This window comes from Panthera leo, chromosome D4, assembly GCF_018350215.1.
Source record: "Panthera leo isolate Ple1 chromosome D4, P.leo_Ple1_pat1.1, whole genome shotgun sequence".
Lineage (NCBI taxonomy): Eukaryota > Metazoa > Chordata > Mammalia > Carnivora > Felidae > Panthera > Panthera leo.
The window spans coordinates 93071257-93089965 of record NC_056691.1 but is presented as its reverse complement, the minus strand read 5'-3'; the positions used below and the strand labels follow the sequence as shown (position 1 = coordinate 93089965).

The following is an 18709-nucleotide window of genomic DNA, read 5'->3' as shown; positions in this document are numbered from 1 at the left end:
TGGTCTCAGATACTCACCTCTTTATGGGCCCACCTGGCAGGTCCCCCTCCCCAGGGGTGTGCTCCCCGCACCTTCCTGCTGAGGACTGGCAGAAGAGGTGGGTGCAGAGGGCTTGGGGGTGGGCTGGGAAGGGGCGGGCCCTCTTCAGATCCCGCCCACCAAAGACGGAGGGCATCTGGGTCCCAGCCCAGGAAGGGAGGTGGGCAGAAAATGGAGGTGCTGGGGGTGCTTGCTGGGCCCACTAGCTCCCAGGGATGTCTCTGGGCCTTGCTTTCTGATTCCTGAGACCCCAGCTCCACACCTCCTTGGGACCCCTTCCCAGTGTCCCATGCCAGTGAAGGGGTCAGAGGCCTGAGGCGCCTCCCTAGCCTAGCCCTACCCTAGCGGCATTCCTGCTACCAGGTGGAGGGCAGAATGTTCCATCCCACACAGGGAGCTTGACCTTTTTAGTCCCAAAGGTCAGGGGCACAGTGTTCTGCTGCAGGAACACAGTGTAGAGTCCGGTCTGCCGCCCCCACACCGCTCCACAGTCCCTGAAATCACAGTGTGGGGCAAGAACAGGGCCAAGTGGCCCTACAGTCACGGGGGGCAGGGGTAGCGGCGGGTCAGAGTGAGGCCAGAGGTGGTGGGGTGGCGGGGCAGGCAGCCAGAATACCCAGATAGAGGTGACTGAGGGGCGGATCACAGGGGCCCCTCTGCCAGAGGGAGGGCAGGGGGCAGGAAGCCCCCGCACACTGGGCCTGGGTGCAAGAGGGCCCAGGCTCTGGGCATGTAGCCCACCTGGCCATCCCTGGAGCAAGGGCCTGGGAAGCAAACAGACATTCCCACATAGGCAGTCAAGTGCGTCCCCTGTCTTGGGCCACCTCCTCCCCCCCCCCCCCCCCCCCCCCACCCAGGGCCTCCAGCAGCCTGTCCTGAGGAGGAGGGCCCCAGCCAGGACACTTGGAAAGCACCCGTCCCCCGAGGCGAGGAGCCTCATGGCTCTGCTCTGTCCTGGCCCTCACTCTGCATGGAAGGGCATGGACCGCCTGGTCCTTCCTCCTCCAGGAGCGAGTCCCATTGCCAGGTGGAGGTCAAGACCTCTCTGGGCCAGCTGCAGGCCCCAGGACAGGGGGAGGGTCAGGGGTCGGGAGGGCTGCGGCCACCAGCATCTCCTCGAGAACCGAGCCTGCAGGGCAGCACCGCATTCCTTGGGCTCGCTCTGCCCGCTGCTCGGTGTGGCTCTACTACTTGCGGAGAGGGCCCACAAGGAGACAAGGTGCAAGTGACCCGTTTTTGCCCAGAACTTCCCAAAGCGATCACCGTCCCACAGAAGCTGGCGTACGCCTGACTCCTACGCCTGACTCCCTGAACGCCTCCCTCCTTGCAGGCGCCGACCTTGCCCTGGGGATCCCGACCCGAGTCTCAGCCCGCCCAACACCCGAAAGCAGCCCCCTTGGCGCCCGCGCTCCGGGGAGCCCGGGGGCGGGGCGGCGGCGGTCCCAACGGGGACCCCAGCCCGGCCTTCTCTGACCACGACGTGCCGGCCTCAGCGGAGGCCGGGCGGGCCCCTCGGGCCAGCTCTCCCGGACTCCGCCCGCTCCTCCCGGCCTAGGGACCCACGCGGCACCCCCGCCACCCGTGCGGCGCGTCCCAGGCTGCGCGGAGGACGCCGGGAGCCGCCCCGAGAGGCTCCTCCCGCCCCCCAATGCGATTGGTCGAGGGTGCGCACGTGACGCCGCCCGCCCACCGTTTGGGGGGCTGGGAGTGGCTGCTCGCCTCCGCTTGTGACCCGAGGGCCGGGGAACCGACCGCCGTCCCCGCAGCCGGCCCCGAGAGGCGGCAGGGTCCGCGGGTCCCCCTCGCGGCAGCCCCCCCTCCCCGCCGGCCCCCCCAGGAGCCCTCCTGCCGCCCCCCGTCCCCGTCCCGTCCTGTCTTCCACAGCAGGAGCGCCCCCAGCTGCTCCCCGCTTCTTTCCTCTCTCCCCGAAAACTCGGACGTGGTGCTCTGGGCTCGCTCTTCCCGAGGACGCGGTCCCGGGCGACAGGGACACCGGAGGGGGGATGCTGGAGTCCGGGGATCCCCGAGGTCCTCACCCCGGCCGCGGGCGGGGGTGGGAGCAGTGCTGGGCAGGAGCAGGACGCGCGGAACGACCCCGTGTGACGCCCCTGCCGTGAGCTGGAGGGAGGTGGACGGTCCCCTCCGCAGCGAGCCATGTCCAGCCGTGTCCCCACAGGCAGGGGCCTGGCCCATCTGCCCCCCCCACCCCCACCCCCCGGAGCTGCCTTGTGAGGCCCGGCGAGCGGAGCCAAGCACAGAGCGTCAACAGTCCCCCCCACAGGGCCAACGGTGTACCTGCCTGTGGGACCGCGGGCGCTGGGGGCCTGGGACACAGCACGCCCCAGTCCCGGCAAGGCCGGTGGGCTCCCAGGACAGTGCTCCTCCTCGAGGCCCCCAACCGCGGCTGCCAATTTAGTTTGTATACGTCTTTTAAAGGTATTTTTTTTCTTCTAAGTTATTAAAAATCCTTTTAGAATCAAAAGGCAAAATACAAATTATAATTAACATTATTTTACATAAAAACAATTCACTCAGAACTACAATTATTTCCCGTACTTTGTGACAATTAGGGTGCATTAAACTTTTTTTTTTTTTTTTTTGGAAATAAAATTCATGACAACTGAAATCACCACTCCCCAAACCCCCGCTCCCGCCCCTGCAGACCTGCTGTCGGAGACCCTGAGGGACAGCCCGGGCTCTGTGGGACCTCAGCCCTGGGGTCACTCGGGAGGGTCTCTGGCGCCGCCCTCTGGACGTGCAGCCCTCCCAGAAACCCTGGAGGGAGATCTGTTTGAACCCTCCCACACCCCAGAGCAGACCCCTCATTTTCTGTCCGGGGGGCGTGGGGCGAGGCATGCAGGGTACTCTCTGGGGTAACGCCAGCTCCGAGCTGTGGCCCATGTGATGCGGGTGCACTGTATCCAGCTCTTTGCTGTGGGTCTCTGGGATGTGGGGCATGTGGGGAGGCTACGGTTTCCTTTGCCCTTCTCCCTCAAAATCCTGGGGGCCAGGGCTCCCCGCTTCCCCCTCTTCTCCCGGCCCTATCTGTCTGTCTTCCTGGGAGTCTGGCATCAAGACACATTGGGTGGGCCACCCCCAGTCTGCCGAGTCGGGCATGGTCCCCGCCCACTGCAGACATGGAGCCCCCAGAGGGCTGCGGCTGGCTCCTCCCAGTAACTGCCCACCCTCCTGGTCTGGACAGGGCCAGTGGGCCGAGTGGGCATGTAGAGATGGGACCAGACAGTGGTCCTCCTGCTCTGTGGCCTACAGCTCACCTGGGATGGCCTGGCCCCCGGCCCCAGTTCCCGGCAGCCCGGGGAAGGAGGCCACTGGGGGCGAAGGGAGGAAAGGGGGGCTAGGGTGGGGGCCCCAGCTCCCAGGTGCCCCCTCAGCCTCACCGTCAGTCAGTGGCAAGCTCTAGACAGGGCGCCGCCCTGCCTCTGTGCCCCAGGCCGGGCGGGTACTTCAGAAGCACTCATCAGGTGGACGCCTCGAGGGTCCCAAGACAGGGGGCTTGGCACTGGTTCCAGGCCCAGCTTTGGCCAAGTGAATGCCCGTTTTCCTGACTTTCCAGCCCCAGCCTGGCTCCAACCTGGGGCTGCCATTTGCCCTCAGACACCCCCCCCCCAAGTACTGGAGGGGTGCCCCCCACCACAATGTCCTTGTTCCCAGGGGACTGTGGGGGGCAGGGGGTGAGGGGTGCACGTTTCTCCAGGATGGGAAACGTTCAGCCGGAAGCACCCCAGGGTGCTGACTCACAGCCACGGAGCCTGGATCTCGCCCAGTGAAGCTTAGGGAGGCCGCCCACCGAGGGGAGTAGAAGGAGAAAGCCGGCCTCCACGGAGGAGGTGTCCTCAGAGCCCAGATACACCATCCCGGAGCAGGACGCCCACAGACCCCTCAGGCACAGGGTAGGCATGTGTGAGGCCACAGCCCCGGAGCCCAAGTCATTTGAGCTGCCGAAATTGGCCAGTGTCCTCCGGCAAAAGGAGAAGACGGTTTAGCAACATGGGGGGAGGGGGGTGCCGAATGCGGCTGTAATAATCCGGAGAGTGTTCTCACCAGCAGGGGCAGGGCAGAGTCTAGGCCCAGCCCGCTAGGCCCCTGGCCCCGGGTGGTATCCACAGCTCCCTCCCTTAGCCGCAGGGCACCTGTCCCCCAGCCCCGTGGGACCTACGCCCCCACCCCCGGGGTCCTGGCCTGGGGGGAGAGCTGCATGCGGGTGACTCAACACTCCGTTTTCTTTCGAGTGCCCTGTGGCTTCCCGAACTGACCTCTAGGGTCAGTTTTCCCAGTCCCGATTCTTCTCTTTCAGGGATGTCCTCACTTCTGAGAACCCGCAGTGAGAGACGCCCCGGTGTGTGGAAAGGATGCGCAGTCTACCCTGGGGGGCAGTGAGGAGGCAGACCCTCCTCCGGGCTCGACGTCCCCCCCCCCCCCCGACAGTCTGGCATCGCAGGGCCCCTGCAGGCAGCCATTGTGTGGGGGACACATCATTACCCCATTTTCAGCCCCTCCCTCCCCCTGCCTAAATCTCCCACTGGCCTTGGAGTTCCCACATTCCGGAAAGATCTTCCCTACAGAGCAAAGCACACCCATCCTCCTGGTTCCTGGTGACCGTGCTCAGACCCTGGGTGTGGGCTCCCTCCCTTGTACACCAAGCTCCCGGGCTCACCCCAATCCTAGCACACGAATCAGGCTGGCCTGCTTTCTCCGTTTCCCACTCCTTATTCTCCCTGCCCGGCCACCCTCGTGATCTCCCCCCACCGACCCCGGGGGCCTAGCTGCCCGATGCCGGGACTCGGCCCCAGGTGGTCCGTGCTGTGCCCCATCTGCGCTTGCCAGCCCTCAGGGGGCAGCCAGGGGGACAGCCCCGCCTCCCGACTAAGACGGATACCAGCTCATCCCAGACCCAGGCACCACATCCAGGAACCCGGAGGGGGTCTGCCTGCGCCTCTGCGGCGGCTGTCCTGTCCCAGGAGGGAGCTCCGGGTCAGCACGAGTAGGAGAACCTGTGGACAGAGCTCCTCAGCCCTCTAGAAAAGGCTCCCCAACATCTGAGCAGGGGGCAGGCTCGGGACCTGGGCCCACCCAGGGCAGCCCAGTAAGACCAGCAGGGCACGAGCGCTTAGACACAGGGACCAGGGAAGGGGAGCTGGGACGGCGACGCAGGGGGCCCAACGAAGCAGAGGAGACCAGGGCACAGGGACAGCAGGGCACGGCGCTCTCCTCTCCAGCCCACCCCGGGAGCAGTGCCACTTGCCCACGAGATGATGGGCAGAGGGAGGCCCCGGGTCCAGGTCCGACATGGAAGGGAAGGAAAGGAAGGAATCAGGGGCCAGGACAGACAGCATTTAATGAAAGCAGCGCCCCTGCGCTCCCGTGGGCGGTGCACAGCTCCAGTCCCCCCTGGGTGGCCCTGTCCGGCGGGGTGCCGGGGCTCAGTGAACGGGGCAGCGGGGGCCATCACCTTCAGGGTCTTCACTCCTTCCGAGTTCAGGGCTGCCCCCTGGACTCACCTCCTCACTTCTGGGGCACAGAGACGAGACTCAGCCAGAGAGGGAGGGGAGGGAGGGGAGGGAGGGGTGGGTGCCCTCCCCTCACCACCCACCAGCGCTGCCCACTCACCATCCAGGACGTGGAACTGGTCTGCGGCCTCGCAGAAACCTGAGGGCCCAGGCAGGGGTCAGGAGTGGCTGGGGCAGGGCACAAGGCGGGAGGGCGAGGCAGGCCACTGGGGGCTTCGAGGGAGGCTTACCATACTTGGGGAAGAACAAGATCTGGTCCTCGGTCAGGTTGACCCTCTGGATCCGCTGCTCGAATGCACTCAGGGCCGCGTCACTCGGGGGGAGTGAGCGGGCTGTGGGGCACACGGGGCTCCTGGGCACGTGGTGAGGGAGCGGGCAGGGCACGCTGGGCCTAGGGTCTGTGTGCTTGGGACGCACCCACCCACGGACGCACCCCCCCACCCCTCCTCCCCGTCCCCTCTGTCCCCACACGCGGGCCTATGTGCGGGGGCTCCTCCCTCGACCCCTGCTCAGCTGGAGAGAATCAGAATACAGGGAGGCAGGGAGGGTCTGTGTGTCCATCTGGGCCGCTCCACACGGATGGCCCCGAGCGTGCGCAAAGCTCGGGCTCCCGCGTGGACGCACCGTACAGCTTCACCGACAGCTGCCGCGCCCGCTCCAGGTACAGGATGGCGAAGCCTCGGTAGTCTGTCTCCCCGACGACCACATCTACCGGCCCACGGGCACCTCGGGCTGGGCAATGCTGAGTCAGCTGAGGCGGTTTCTGACCCCCAGCCCTGCACCCCCTCCCACGCCCTCCCCTCACCTTGGAGCAGGAAATGCCCCGCGGCTCCTGTGTCTCTGTAGAGCTGCCGTACCTGCCAGCAGATCCCATCCCTGGGGGGGGGGGGGGGGGAAGGGGGGCAGTGAGCAGGGCAGGATTAAGGACCCCAACCCGGGCAGCGCCTCACAGGACTCTGGTCCAGGCCAGAGAAAAGCTGGGATCAGGGTCAGGGGTCTGTCCCGGGGACTCACAGCTTCCGGAAGGTGCTGACAGCCATGGCTGCACCCTGGGGAGCCACATGCAGTGCGGTGGCCTCAGCCCGGTGGCCCTGCTCCTGCAGGAAGCGGCACGAGGAGGCCACCGCCACAAGGAGCCACGTCCCTGCAAACTAGGGGCAAGTCACGTGAGAACACAAGGGGATGACCCCTGAAAAGCGAGATGAGTTCCTGCCCACCCACCTGTCCCTCTACCTGCTGAACATCAAAGTTGGCCTCGGGCTGGATAGTGCTGATGGGAGACGCGGGTCGAGGGGGTCTCCGAGCCCTCCTGCTCAGGGAGCCCCCAGCCAGGAGCAGAGTCAAGAGGAGAGCAGTCCTGGGGGTCAGCATGGCAGTGGCAGTGACCAGAGTGGGGGAGGCACAGGGCAGGACGGCCAGGCCCCGGGTCAGAGTCCACTGACCAGTGTCGCCCGGAAGCCTGGCACAGGAAGTCCGCGTCGGCCCACCTCCAGCCTTACCAAGCACCCTGCCCTCCCTCTCGCCCCTAGCAAGAGTCCACCCCTAGCCTCCTCGGCTCTGCACTTCCTGGGAGGGCCCTGGCTCCATATCCTGCTTACAGAGTCCTAGTCGACCTCTGGTTCTTTGTCCATGACCCCCTAACCCAGGACCCCAGCCGCTGCCAGCGGCAGCGCGGGGTCTCGAACCCGCGTTCTACGGCGAGCATAGGTCTCGGCCCCGCCCACTAGCTGCAGTGCAAGGCCGCCGCCCCTCCCGGCCGCCTGGGGCGCTGTTTCGAGCGAGCTCGGTGCGCGCAGGCGCGGCAACTGCCGATGCAGGCTGCCGGGTGCTCGGCGTTCTGTGGCTATCGATGCCTCAGGGCTCGAGGCGTCAGCCTGGCGGGCTCCATCATAGAGACGCGGCGGCAGGAGCGGCGGGGCGGAAGCGGGTCCGCCGGCCGAGGCCGGGCGCCGGGCCGGGGGCTGCACAGCCGGGCAGAGGCGGCCGCGGTGAGTGCGCCCGGCCCCGGGGAGCGTCGTCATCCGGCCCCGGCCCCCGAACCCCGTCTCCCCGGCCCCGGGGAGCGTCGCAAACCGGCCGCGTCCGGTCTCCGGCTCCTTGCCCTCCCCCGCCCCCCCCACCCCCCAGTCTCCGGCCCCTCGGCCTCGGCCGCGCCCTCTGCCGATGAATGTGTCGCAGAAGCTGCCGCGCCGGGACCGGGGGCCGAGCCGAGGCCCCGCCCCCGGCAGCCCCTCGGAAGGAGGGTGGGAGGGGACGTTGGCAGCCCCCGCCCCGCCCACAGCTCGCCGGGCAGTGGCCGCGCTGGCCCGCTGACCGCCTGGCAGGGCTCCCTTAGACCACAAGGCACAGGCCAAGGGCCGGCTGGTGCCCCTGGCGGCGTCCGGGGCGGGCTGTCTGGTCCTCGTCCCACCGGCCCCAGCTTCTTCTCGGAAGGATCTCTGTCCCAGGCTGACAGCTCTGAAGCCTTGGGTCTACAAGGTCAGAGTGACTGGAGTGCGTGCGGGTCACCGGTTCTTCGTTTCTTGGCCTCTGAACAGTCACCGGCCTAGGCGTCCACATGTCTCTCTGGGCCCATGAGTGGGAGGTCGTCAGAGGGCCCCACCCAGAAGGCCAGGGCCCCAGACCAGGACCCTTCTGGGGTTGGGATCAGATCTGGGGCCCAGAGGGGCCGCCCCATACTCCCACTTCAGGCTGGACCAGGCCAGGAGGTGCTGGGAGGGGTCTGCTGCCCTCCCAGAAGCTGCCTGTTCCAGAGGATCACTAGGACTTGCGGGGGGGCCGTCACGAGTGTGGGGTCAGGGGGCTTGGGGAAGCTGTCGGATCCTTAGCCAGGTGGGCAGTGTCAGCTGGCCCCCTGCACGCTGTCAGTGCAGTGGGATTCCCAGCAGGGCAGTCGCCCCAGCCCGGGTCCCTTCCCACAGTGCGACTGGCAACTAAGGGGACCGCGTGTGGGTTTCAGGGCTGCCCGGGCAGAATGTCACAATGGACGAGGGGGGTGCGCCCCTGCTCCCTGACAGCCTCGTCTACCAGATCTTCCTGAGCTTGGGCCCGGCCGACGTGCTTGCTGCTGGGCTGGTGTGCCGCCAGTGGCATGCCGTGTCCCGGGATGAGTTCCTGTGGAGGGAGCAGTTCTACCGCTACTACCAGGTGGCCCGCGACGTGCCCCGGCACCCAGGTCAGGGCCTGCACGTGGCCCCATGGTCCACCAGGCTGGCTGGGCGGGAGACAGGGCCATTCACATGCTCCCATCTGGACCACATGCTGCCATGTGGACCATCTGAAGGCACCACGCTGGCCCCCCCACCGCCCAGATCTGCACAGCGGTCACCAAGGCACCGTGTGGCCCGCACACTGATGGGGGACAGCCAGTCCATGCCCGAGCACAGGGCCTGGTGGGGGGGGGTGGGGGGGGGGTGGACAGCCCTGCCGCTGAGGTGACTAGCGTCCTCCAGGAGCAGGGCTGGCCCCCATGCTGTCTGGGTGGCTGGCCTCCGTGGGAAAGGAGGCTCAGGGCCCCAGCAGTGACTGCCCCCCCCCCCCCCCCAGCGGCCACATCCTGGTATGAAGAGTTTCGGCGGCTCTACGACACGGTGCCCTGCGTGGAAGTGCAGACGCTCAAGGAGCACACGGACCAGGTCCTGCACCTCAGCTTCTCGCACTCGGGCTACCAGTTTGCTTCCTGCTCCAAGGACTGCACGGTGAAGGTGAGCCCAGCCCGCCAGGGAGCAGCATCTCCGCTAGGACCTGGGGCTCATAGGATGGAGGCCGGGTGGGGGGCCCTCACTGCTACTGGAGAGTGAGGAGCCCGACCCTGTGGACCCACACACCTCGGGTCTGCTGGCAGCCTGGGGCAAGGAGCGACATCCCAGTGGTGGTTTCTGGGCAGGAGCTCAGCTGGGAGAGGGGCCTGCAGCATGGGCCCCCGTGTCACGTGCAGGGTGGGCACAAGAGGCCCCTGGATGACTGAGCCCCCACGCAGATCTGGAACAACGACCTGACCGTCTCGCTGCTGCACAGCGCGGACATGCGGCCCTATAACTGGAGCTACACCCAGTTCTCCCAGTTCAACCAGGACGACTCGCTGCTGCTGGCGTCCGGGGTGTTCCTGGGGCCCCACAACTCCTCGTCTGGTGAGATCGCAGTCATCAGCCTAGGTGAGAGCCGGCCTGGGGCGGGCGGGCTGTCTCGGCCAACCCCGCCCCGCCCCGCCCCCACGAGGCCCCGCCCCCCACGAGGCCCCTCGCCTCACAGCCCTGTCCCCGCTTCCGCCCCTCCCAGACAACTTCGCCCTGCTGTCCCGTGTGCGCAACAAGCCGTACGACGTGTTTGGCTGCTGGCTCACGGAGACCAGCCTGATCTCGGGGAACCTGCACCGCATCGGAGACATTACCTCCTGCTCAGTGCTCTGGCTCAACAACGCCTTCCAGGTGCGGGCGCGTGTGCCCCCTGCGGCTGTCGCCTCCTCGGCCTGCTGCCCACCTGCTGTCTCCCACCCCCAGGACGTGGAGTCCGAGAACGTCAACGTGGTAAAGCGGCTCTTCAAGATCCAGAACCTTAACGCCAGCACCATCCGCACGGTGATGGTGGCCGACTGCAGCCGCTTCGACAGCCCGGACCTCCTGCTGGATGACGGTGCCACCCCCGGCCGCGTCTTCGACCTGGGCGGCGACAGTGAGGACGAGGCGGTGGGCCCGGGGCCGGCTCCGGCCCGCACCAAGGAGGGCTTGCGGCGCTTCCTGGACGGGCTCCTGGACGGGCAGGCGCAGCCCCAGCTGTCAGAGCACGCGCTGGAGACGCAGGTGGCCGAGCTGCTGGCCCAGGGCCGCACCAAGCCCCCCGAGCACAGCACAGACGCTGCCCGCAAGCTCCTCGTCTTCACCACGGGCTGCCTCACCTACTCGCCGCACCAGATCGGTAGTGGGGGCGGGCCCTCCCCAGTCGCTGGAGCCGGGGCGGGGGGAGGGACGGCGAGGCTTCCCTGCAGACTGGGGGGGAGGGGGGAGGCCAGGGTCCCGTGGCCTCGCAGGGAGCGAGACTGGGGGGCCCAGCCGCGCTCCAGCCTCCGGGACGGTGTGTTCCGTGGGGGCCTCTGATTCAGATGTGCTCCCGGTGCCGAGGTGACGCTGCTCCCCTCACCCGGCGCCCCCGCAGGCATTAAGCAGATCCTGCCACACCAGATGACCACGGCCGGGCCTGTGCTGGGTGAGGGGCGGGGCTCAGATGCCTTCTTTGACGCCCTGGACCACGTCATCGACGTGCACGGACACATCATCGGCATGGGCTTGTCCCCGGACAACAGGTGGGCCCCCGAGAGTGTCCTGGCCGGGGGCGGGGGGGGGGGGTGGGGGGGGGCTCTGCAGGCCGCCGGTACCAAGCAGGGTGCCCCTTGCCCAGGTATCTGTACGTGAACAGCCGAGCCTGGCCGAGCGGTTCTGTGGTGGCCGACCCCATGCAGCCACCGCCCATCGCAGAGGAGATCGACCTGCTGGTGTTTGACCTCAAGACCATGCGGGAGGTGAAGCGGGCTCTGCGGGCCCACCGCGCCTACACACCCAACGACCAGTGCTTCTTCATCTTCCTGGATGTCAGCAGGGACTTCGTGGCCAGGTAGCGGGGCGGGCCGGGGCCGGGGCGGGCCGGGGCCGGGTGTGGCGGGCGGGGGGCTCACGCCAGGCTCTCCCGCAGCGGGGCCGAAGACCGGCACGGCTACATCTGGGACCGGCACTACAACATCTGCCTGGCGAAGCTGCGGCACCAGGACGTGGTCAACTCTGTGGTCTTCAGCCCCCAGGAGCAGGAGCTGCTGCTGACGGCCAGCGACGACGCCACCATCAAAGCCTGGCGTTCGCCGCGCACCGTGCGCATCCACCAGGCCCCGCGTCCTCGTCCCCACCCGTTTTTCTCCTGGTTTGCCAGCCAGAGGCGCTGAGGGGGGCGCTGGCCGACCGGAGCGTCCTGGGTGCCCTTGGGCCGCCGGGACCCGCCGAAGACGCCAGAGGCCCACAGCCCCTTCCCAAGGGTCCGGCCGCTGCCCAGACCGTGTGGTGGGCAGAGAAGCCGGGAACAGAACTGCCTCAGGGAGGGGGTTCAGCGGGGCTGCAGACGGGGCAGCCTGACCCCCGCCCGCCACGCTCACGCCCCACGCCACCTCCCACGGCCATGACGTCCAGCACCGGGGCAGCCTCCTGGCTGGCGTGGGATGCACCGGACGCTGGGGGCCCCACCCTTCACCCACTCTTTTTCCCCAGGGCCTGGGTCCTGGGGCGTCAGCACCACACGTGACCCGTGGCTGGCCCCGTGCGCCCCGAGCGGTGTTTCCTCAGGGAATCGGTCTGTGCGGCAGCGGGGCCGACGGCACGGGTCAGTCTGCCGTGGGCCCAGGCAAACTGCATGTCACCGGTCACCCGTTTGGGGCCCAAATAAACAGCTGGCAACAGCACACCGCCGTCCGATCTCTGTGTGCAGGGAGGGGCCCGGTGGTGTCTACGTGACTCTCGTGCCTGCCTGACGGGTAGCAGGACACTCGAGGCTTTGGTGGAGGCAGTGTGGCTCAAGGCTGTCTCCTCGGCGGCTGTGCCCCACAACCTCTGAGCAGACGAGGTCACCGGCGTGCAGAAAACGCCAGAGCGCGCCCACCACGTGTGCGTGCCCCCGCAGGGAGACGTACAGGGGGCGCCCGACCTGTACGCTGGGGAAGCGCTGGGGAAGCGCTGGGGAAGCCCAGGCAGGGCAGGGATGGGGGCGAGTTCTGTGGGCACGGCACGCGGGATGGGGACATGGGGCAGAGCTGGCCCGACCTGGGGGTTCACCAGCGGATGTCCTGGGTGACGGGTGGCAGACGGGTGGGGGCGCCGATGCGGCAGGGGCCCGATATCTGCGCCTGGCTGCACCTGGAGCTCGTGTTGAGCTGTCGGCCGCTCGGGGCACGGCCACCTCTGCCACCGTTGAGAAAATAAAGCCGGCAGATGCGGACAGGCCCTTGGGAGCTGATGTCCCTCCAGGCCAGAGGTGGTGCCGGCCAGAGGCTGCCGGGGCTGGAGCCACACCGGCCACAGGGAGAGAGCCGGGCAGCGCCTGTGAGGGGCTCGGCTAGGGAGGCGGAGGGCCCAGCGTCCGCCGGCGCGGGCCGCACAGACAAAGTGGGCGCCCCAGCCCGTGGTAACAACAGGGACCCATCTCAGAACCACCGGACACAGTACAGGGAGGGAGACCCGGAGGCAAGGGCAGAAGAACAGAACCCGGAACTGCCCACGCGTGCATGCCCGAGACCGAGCAGCCAGAGCCACGAGACTTCTGCCACGAAAAGTCGCCAGTGAGCCCCACAAGTGCACGGGTGCTCCCGAGAAGCCATAAACGTGGGCGGTTTTCTGAAGAGGACTTAAAATACATCGAAGTTAAACTCCTCACGGAAACAGTAAAATCTGCAGAACAAAAACACAGGGGTAAGAAAAGCACACGGACTGTAAAGGAGCCGGACGGAGAAGAGTGGGCGTGAGCTTGAAATGAGGCTCAGTCCGCGGGCGGGTGCAGAAGGCTGGGCCCGCAGCAGGGTCGTGGGGCGGGCGCGCAGGAAGAGAGAAGATGGCCCGAGAGCGTCCTTGCGCACGTCCTCGGGACACGCGTGCCGAAGTCTGGCCGGAGGCAGCAGCGGACACACGGGATGCGGGCCGGCGAGGATCCTGAGACCCTACAGCTCTGTGGGGGAGGTCATGGGTCCCGGTGAGAGGGTACAGGCACGCAGGCCCCGGCCCTCCTGTGGCACGGCGACAGCAGCGGCGGGCAAGGGCAAGTGAGAGCAGAACACGCACTCAGTGTCCGTGCCGGCCCGGACTCCTAGTGGCCTCAGACCCTGGTGCTCACGGAGTGGAAATGCCCGGGCCTCTTCTCTTCTCTTCATGCCCCGGGTGACCCCCGGTGGCACCAGGCGTGGCAGCTACGGGAGCCCCCAGTGTTGCGCGCGGAGCACAGCCGTGGCTCTGAGAGAACCCCCGTTGCCGTGCCCTTTCTGGCTGCCGCTGGGAGGACCCCGACGTGGACTGACCCAGGAGGGGCACGACAGAGTGGGGTAGCAAGAGCCCCGAGTCTCTGGCTGGAGCAGTGGGCGGTGCTGGCACCCAGGCGAGAGGGAGGTTATGGCTGCTAAGTGGAGGCGGAGGTGGTCGTGACCGCTAAGGCTGACCACCCAGCCGCACACCCAGACGCAAGAGCTCGCGGGCCCGCCCGATCCCGGCCGAAGGGCAGGTCCAGAGAGCCGGGGCCCGGAAGCTGGGCCGACACCGGCCGGGCCACAGACCGCTGTGGGTGAGGGCCCAAACCCGACGAGAGCTAATGCCCGTGGAGCAGACGCCCCAGCCGCCCAGGATCCAGACGACACCCAGACCCGCTCAAGTGACGTTCAAGATGCCCATGACGTAACCCACGATTACTTGGTCTGCAAGGAGCCATCGAGATGCCAACTCAGAGGAAAAGACCTTCAGCGGATGCCAAGGGTGAAAAAACACAGGTGTTGAAGTTCTCTGAGACTCTAAAGTAAAGGTCAGAAAAACACTCGAAGAAGCAATCACAGACATTCTGCAATAAATGTAAAGATATTAACGGTCTCAGCAAAGAGGAGTCGTCTGGAAATGTTGGGCCTGGAAGTCAAAATCACCAAACCGTTAAAACTCACTAGACAGACTAGCAGAATGGAGACGGACAGAAGAGTCTGAGAACTTGACTGACGACAGGTCAACAGAAGTTAGGCAACCTGAACAAAGAAAGAAAATCCATCAGGAGGAAATTCAGCCCCAGGGACCTGGGGGACAGAACTAAAGGTCTTGCATTCGTACCGCGGGGGGCCCAAAAGGAAAAGAGCACGGGGGTCCGAAGAAGCAAGGGCTGCAAACTTGTCCCATGTGGCGGAAGGCACACACCCACAGGTCTGAGAAGCTGAGTGAGCCCAAAACAGGGTAAAGCCAAAGACGTCCCCGCCCAGGCACATCTCACCGAGCTTCTGAAACCCGAGGACAGACTAACCCTGACCGGTGGGGAAGGACTGTGCTTGCCCTACAGGCCCCTCACCGGCAGCCCCGGAGGCCTCGAGGAGCAGCGACACAGTTAAAGGCGGAAAGGCTGGCAGCCCAGAGTGCCGTGTCCAGTGAAACATCCTTCACGAATACAGGCGAGATAAGTTCTCAAATGAAAGAAGATGGAGAGACTCCACAGCCAGCAACGGAAGCTTCTCCGACAAGAGTAAGTGCCATCGGAACGAGGCTGGGCCGCCAGCAATGACGGCACAGACACAGACCGACCCCTGTCCTCCTGGGTTCTTCAAGACACGTCTGACAGCTGAAAGGAAGGCGGTAGTGTTGCCTGATGGGGGTTTTCAGTCTAGACAGATGCCCCGTGGGGGATTATAAAGGACCTCTGGGGGGAAGGTGCCTACACCCCAGTCACAGTGCAAACTATCGAGTCCGTGCGTAAACCGTTAGGAGTTGAGCGTGTTGCGGGGCGCCTGGGGGGCTCAGCTGGTCGAGCGTTTGACTCTTGGGTTTCGGCTCAGGTCACGGTCTCACGGTTTGTGGGACGGAGCCCCACGTCGGGCCGTGCGCCGACAGCACGGCACGGAGCCTGCTTGGGATTCTCTCTGCTCCTCCCCTGGGCTCGCTCGCTCCCTCTCTCAAAAATAAACATGGAAAAAAAAAAGTGGTGTGCTCCTTAGAACCACCACTAAAACAGCACTAAAAAATGTTCAAATCCTGTCCTTCCAGGCTGGAGAGAGGAAACGGAGGGACAGACGGAGGACCGACATAAAGGACCCCCCCCCACCTCACTCGGCACCGGGGAAACCCACACACACGAGCCCCCGGCCCCACCCGCCGCTCACCAAGCACGTCAAACACGCTGTCAGGGGGTGGGACGCAAGAGGACGGGGGAGGCAAGCCATAAAAACCCTCCGCGAAGGAAACCCGACCGGCTGCACTGGCCTCCACGGAGAGGGAGCCTCCCCGGGGAAGCCGGACGCCGCCCACGGATGAAAGACATTCCCCAACGTGTGCGTGGCTCGCAAAAGAGCCTCAGCACAGCCGGAGCGACGCAGTGGGACAGAGAGCAGAGGCCGCCGGCAGCAGGAGCCGGCGTCCTGCCTTGGGACTGAACCGAACGGCCACCGTATGCACCTGCGGGGCTGCTGTGACCGGGAACCCCGCGCCGGGGGGGGGGGGCAGCCTGTCGGTTCTGGAGGCCACGAGTCCGCGTGCTCGCTGCGGGGAGACCCTCCTCACCTCTTCCAGCTGCCGGGGAGCCGGCCGTCCTCAGTGTCCTCGTCTGTTGACTCTGCGGTCCGACCTTCTGTCCTCACTTGGCCTCCCCCTGGGTCCCTTCCCACCACCGTCCCTCTGTGTGTGTCTGTGTCCAAATCTCCCCACCCTTTTATTAAAGAACTTTTTTTTAACGTGTGAGAGACAGAGAGAGAGTGGGGGAGGGCAGAGAGGGGGAGAGAGAATCCCAAGCAGGTTCCGCGCTGACAGCAGACAGCCCAACGTGGGGCCGGGACCCACAAACCGTGAGATCACGATCTGAGCCGAAGCTGGGCGCCTGCCTGACTGAGCCACCCAGGTGCCCCTGGGCCTCCCCTTTTTATACGGCTACCCAATCACACTGCACTGGGCCCACCCTATGCCTCCTTTGAAGCTGTTTATCGCTATAAAGACCCTGTTTCCAATTAAGATCACATTCTGAGTTACTGGGGATTCAACGTGTCTTTTTGGGGCAGACAGAAGTGGGCCTGTAAGAACCACCAACTAACTCGATTTACCTAAGCTGCGGAGAACCTTCCACTCAGCAAGAGCAGGACACACATTCTCGGTGGACACGGACGACCCACCAAGACAGACCACAGCCCGAGCCACGAAACAAACCTCAACGTCAATGCTTCCAGACGCCTTCTCCCTAAGACCACCGTCACCCCGACATGGAAACCACAGACTACGAGCAAGACAATTATAGCTCGACATCCTTGGCGAGTGGACTTGCAAAATCAAGAGATTATGAAACCAAATCCAGAAACACAAAATGAAGAGCACGCCACAACCAAGTGGGATTTAATCCAGAAACGCAAGGCTGCTTCCACACTCAGAGACCAGTCAACGTCGGCGCCTAGAGCAGCAAAACAGAGGAAGACGCTTGGACAGAACACCTGCCATAGAGAGAGCATTTCACAAAGCACCCAAGTCATGACAAAGTTCTCTGCGAAGCAGGAGCAGCGGACGGGAGCTGCGGCAGCCTGACGGAGGCATCGCTCCAGGCTGCAGGTCACATCGTACCCGGTGGTGAAAGAGGGAACCTTCCCGAGAGCGGGAACGAGGCCCAGGCAGCCCCTTCTTGTACCCAGGCTCCGTCTCCCAGCGGGGGACTCTGCAGGTGGGCCACGGTGGGCAAGAGACGTGAAGGACATACCGACTGGAGGACAGCACAACTGTCCTTGTTCACAGATGCCACGACTGTTTATGTGAAAAATCCCCCCAAAGCTACAAAAACACACACTTTAACAACCTCCCGGACCAGTAAGTGCGTTTATCGAGCTTACGGGACATAAAGACAACACCCAAAAATCAACCGTGTCTAAACACTGGGGACATTCGATCGGGAACTTCCAAAGTATCTTTTACGAACAGTCAGGCCGGCCCTCTGGGAAAACGGAAGCGGGCTCCCCGGCAGCCTGTGTGCGAACGTGCGCAGCTCTACACAGGACCACAGAGATCTGGAAACCACTCGCACTCCCCTCAACACGTGTATGCTCAGACAGACGGGTCGTCTGAACACTGGAACGCTCCTCAGCAAACAGACAAGACAAATCTCTGATCCACACGACATCTGAACCTCCGAGGCATTCATCCTGCCGAGCGGCACCAGCCTCAGAAGGTTCTACGCCGTCGGGCCGCACTGACGGCACCCTCGGACAAGCCACAGTGACGAGAGCAGGGCACTGGCTGGGGAGTCACAGGCGCGGGGCCCGCAGCGCAGCGGCGTCTACAGGGACGACGGCGCTATCCCGTATTCTGACCATCAATCCGTACATGTGGCAAGACGGACGGAACTGCACCCAAAACACACGGTAAATCAACCTTACGTGACAGGTGGAAAAAGCCACGAGAGAGAGAGTGCGCTTTACCTGAACCGACCCGCAGCAGACTTCACCTGTGCAGGCCCGGGCCGCGCACGGGGCTGGCTTCCAGGTGACGGGAACAAGAACCGTCAACCCAATGCTAAACCCAGACGGTCAGCATCAAAATACACCCGGACACGGGAAGCCACAGGCCCTCAGGACGGGACACGGGCGGACACAAGGCACCGGTGAGCCAAAACCACACACGCGGCACAGTGGCCGCTTCTGTTTTTAAATAAATACTTTTTGTATTAAAAACTAATAAGGGTTCGAGATTCTAGAGACCGTGGGAGGGGCAGGAGGTGAAACGAAGGCGTTACGTGGAAAGCCTGCCACGAGGAATGTCGGGCCACCGGGCGGTTCAACACGCAGCCCTCCATTTCCGCCGGCGGGCCGCGTCCACACGCAAACCGCACACGACGCCCACGGCAGCGTGGCTCAAGACGGCCGACGTGGGGACAGCCTGAGGTCCATCAACGGACACGTCAATGAAACGTGGTCTGTCCGTACGTGGAGTCTCTTTCGGCCTCAGAAGAAAAGAAGTCCCGATGCCTGCCACAGAACCTGGCCAACTTCACACGCAAGCAAGCCCGACGCGAGGGCCGAAGGCCGTGTGCACAGCCGCGAGCGGGTGCGCGTCCAGAACGGGCGGTCCGCAGAGACAGAAAACCGCCTGCCTGCCAGCGGCAGGGCAGGGGAGGGGGCTGCCCCAACAGCAGGCGTGGAAGGCTGCTGCGGGACAAGGGGTGGGGCCAGGCCTCTCACGGTGTCTCTCTAGAGCACGTGCTGTCTCCGGAGGACCCTGGTCTCCCCGCAGGAGCACGTCCCCACAGCAGCAGCACCCTGCAAGGGAGACGGGATGCCGCCCTCGGTCCGGCAAAGACTTGTACCCGCTCCTCCCGGAGCCCCACCCTGCGCCCCGCTCCTGGTCCGGAGCTCATCCATCAAGCTCTCCAGACCCACAGCCCAGGGCCCCCGGTAGGTGGGTGAGGTCTGG

General features: G+C 65.2%; 2 protein-coding genes across 5 annotated transcripts; one reads left to right on the top strand and one right to left on the bottom strand.

Annotated features, from left to right (window-relative positions):
- Positions 1-5377: 5377 nt before the first annotated feature.
- Positions 5378-7423, bottom strand: C8G (complement C8 gamma chain). The gene is made up of 8 exons (XM_042913172.1): positions 7166-7423; positions 6801-7026; positions 6582-6718; positions 6373-6443; positions 6192-6299; positions 5798-5899; positions 5668-5706; positions 5378-5568 (listed from the first exon to the last, which is right to left on the bottom strand). Exons 1-8 carry the CDS (start codon positions 7270-7272, stop codon positions 5555-5557), a joined length of 804 nt encoding a protein of 267 aa, XP_042769106.1. The 5' UTR covers positions 7273-7423; the 3' UTR covers positions 5378-5554.
- A 60-nt stretch (positions 7424-7483) lies between these two features.
- On the top strand, positions 7484-12006 carry FBXW5 (F-box and WD repeat domain containing 5). Of its 4 annotated transcripts, XM_042913168.1 has the most exons (9): positions 7485-7555; positions 8527-8742; positions 9114-9271; positions 9547-9721; positions 9846-9994; positions 10067-10481; positions 10719-10866; positions 10962-11174; positions 11253-12006. In XM_042913168.1, exons 2-9 carry the CDS (start codon positions 8550-8552, stop codon positions 11494-11496), a joined length of 1695 nt encoding a protein of 564 aa, XP_042769102.1. In that variant the 5' UTR covers positions 7485-7555; positions 8527-8549; the 3' UTR covers positions 11497-12006. The 4 variants fall into 4 exon arrangements, with proteins under 4 accessions (XP_042769101.1, XP_042769102.1, XP_042769104.1 ...); XM_042913167.1 differs by having other exon boundaries at positions 7484-7555; positions 9846-10481; XM_042913170.1 differs by lacking the exon at positions 7485-7555 and adding an exon at positions 7696-8045 and having other exon boundaries at positions 9846-10481.
- The last annotated feature ends 6703 nt before the right edge of the window (positions 12007-18709 follow it).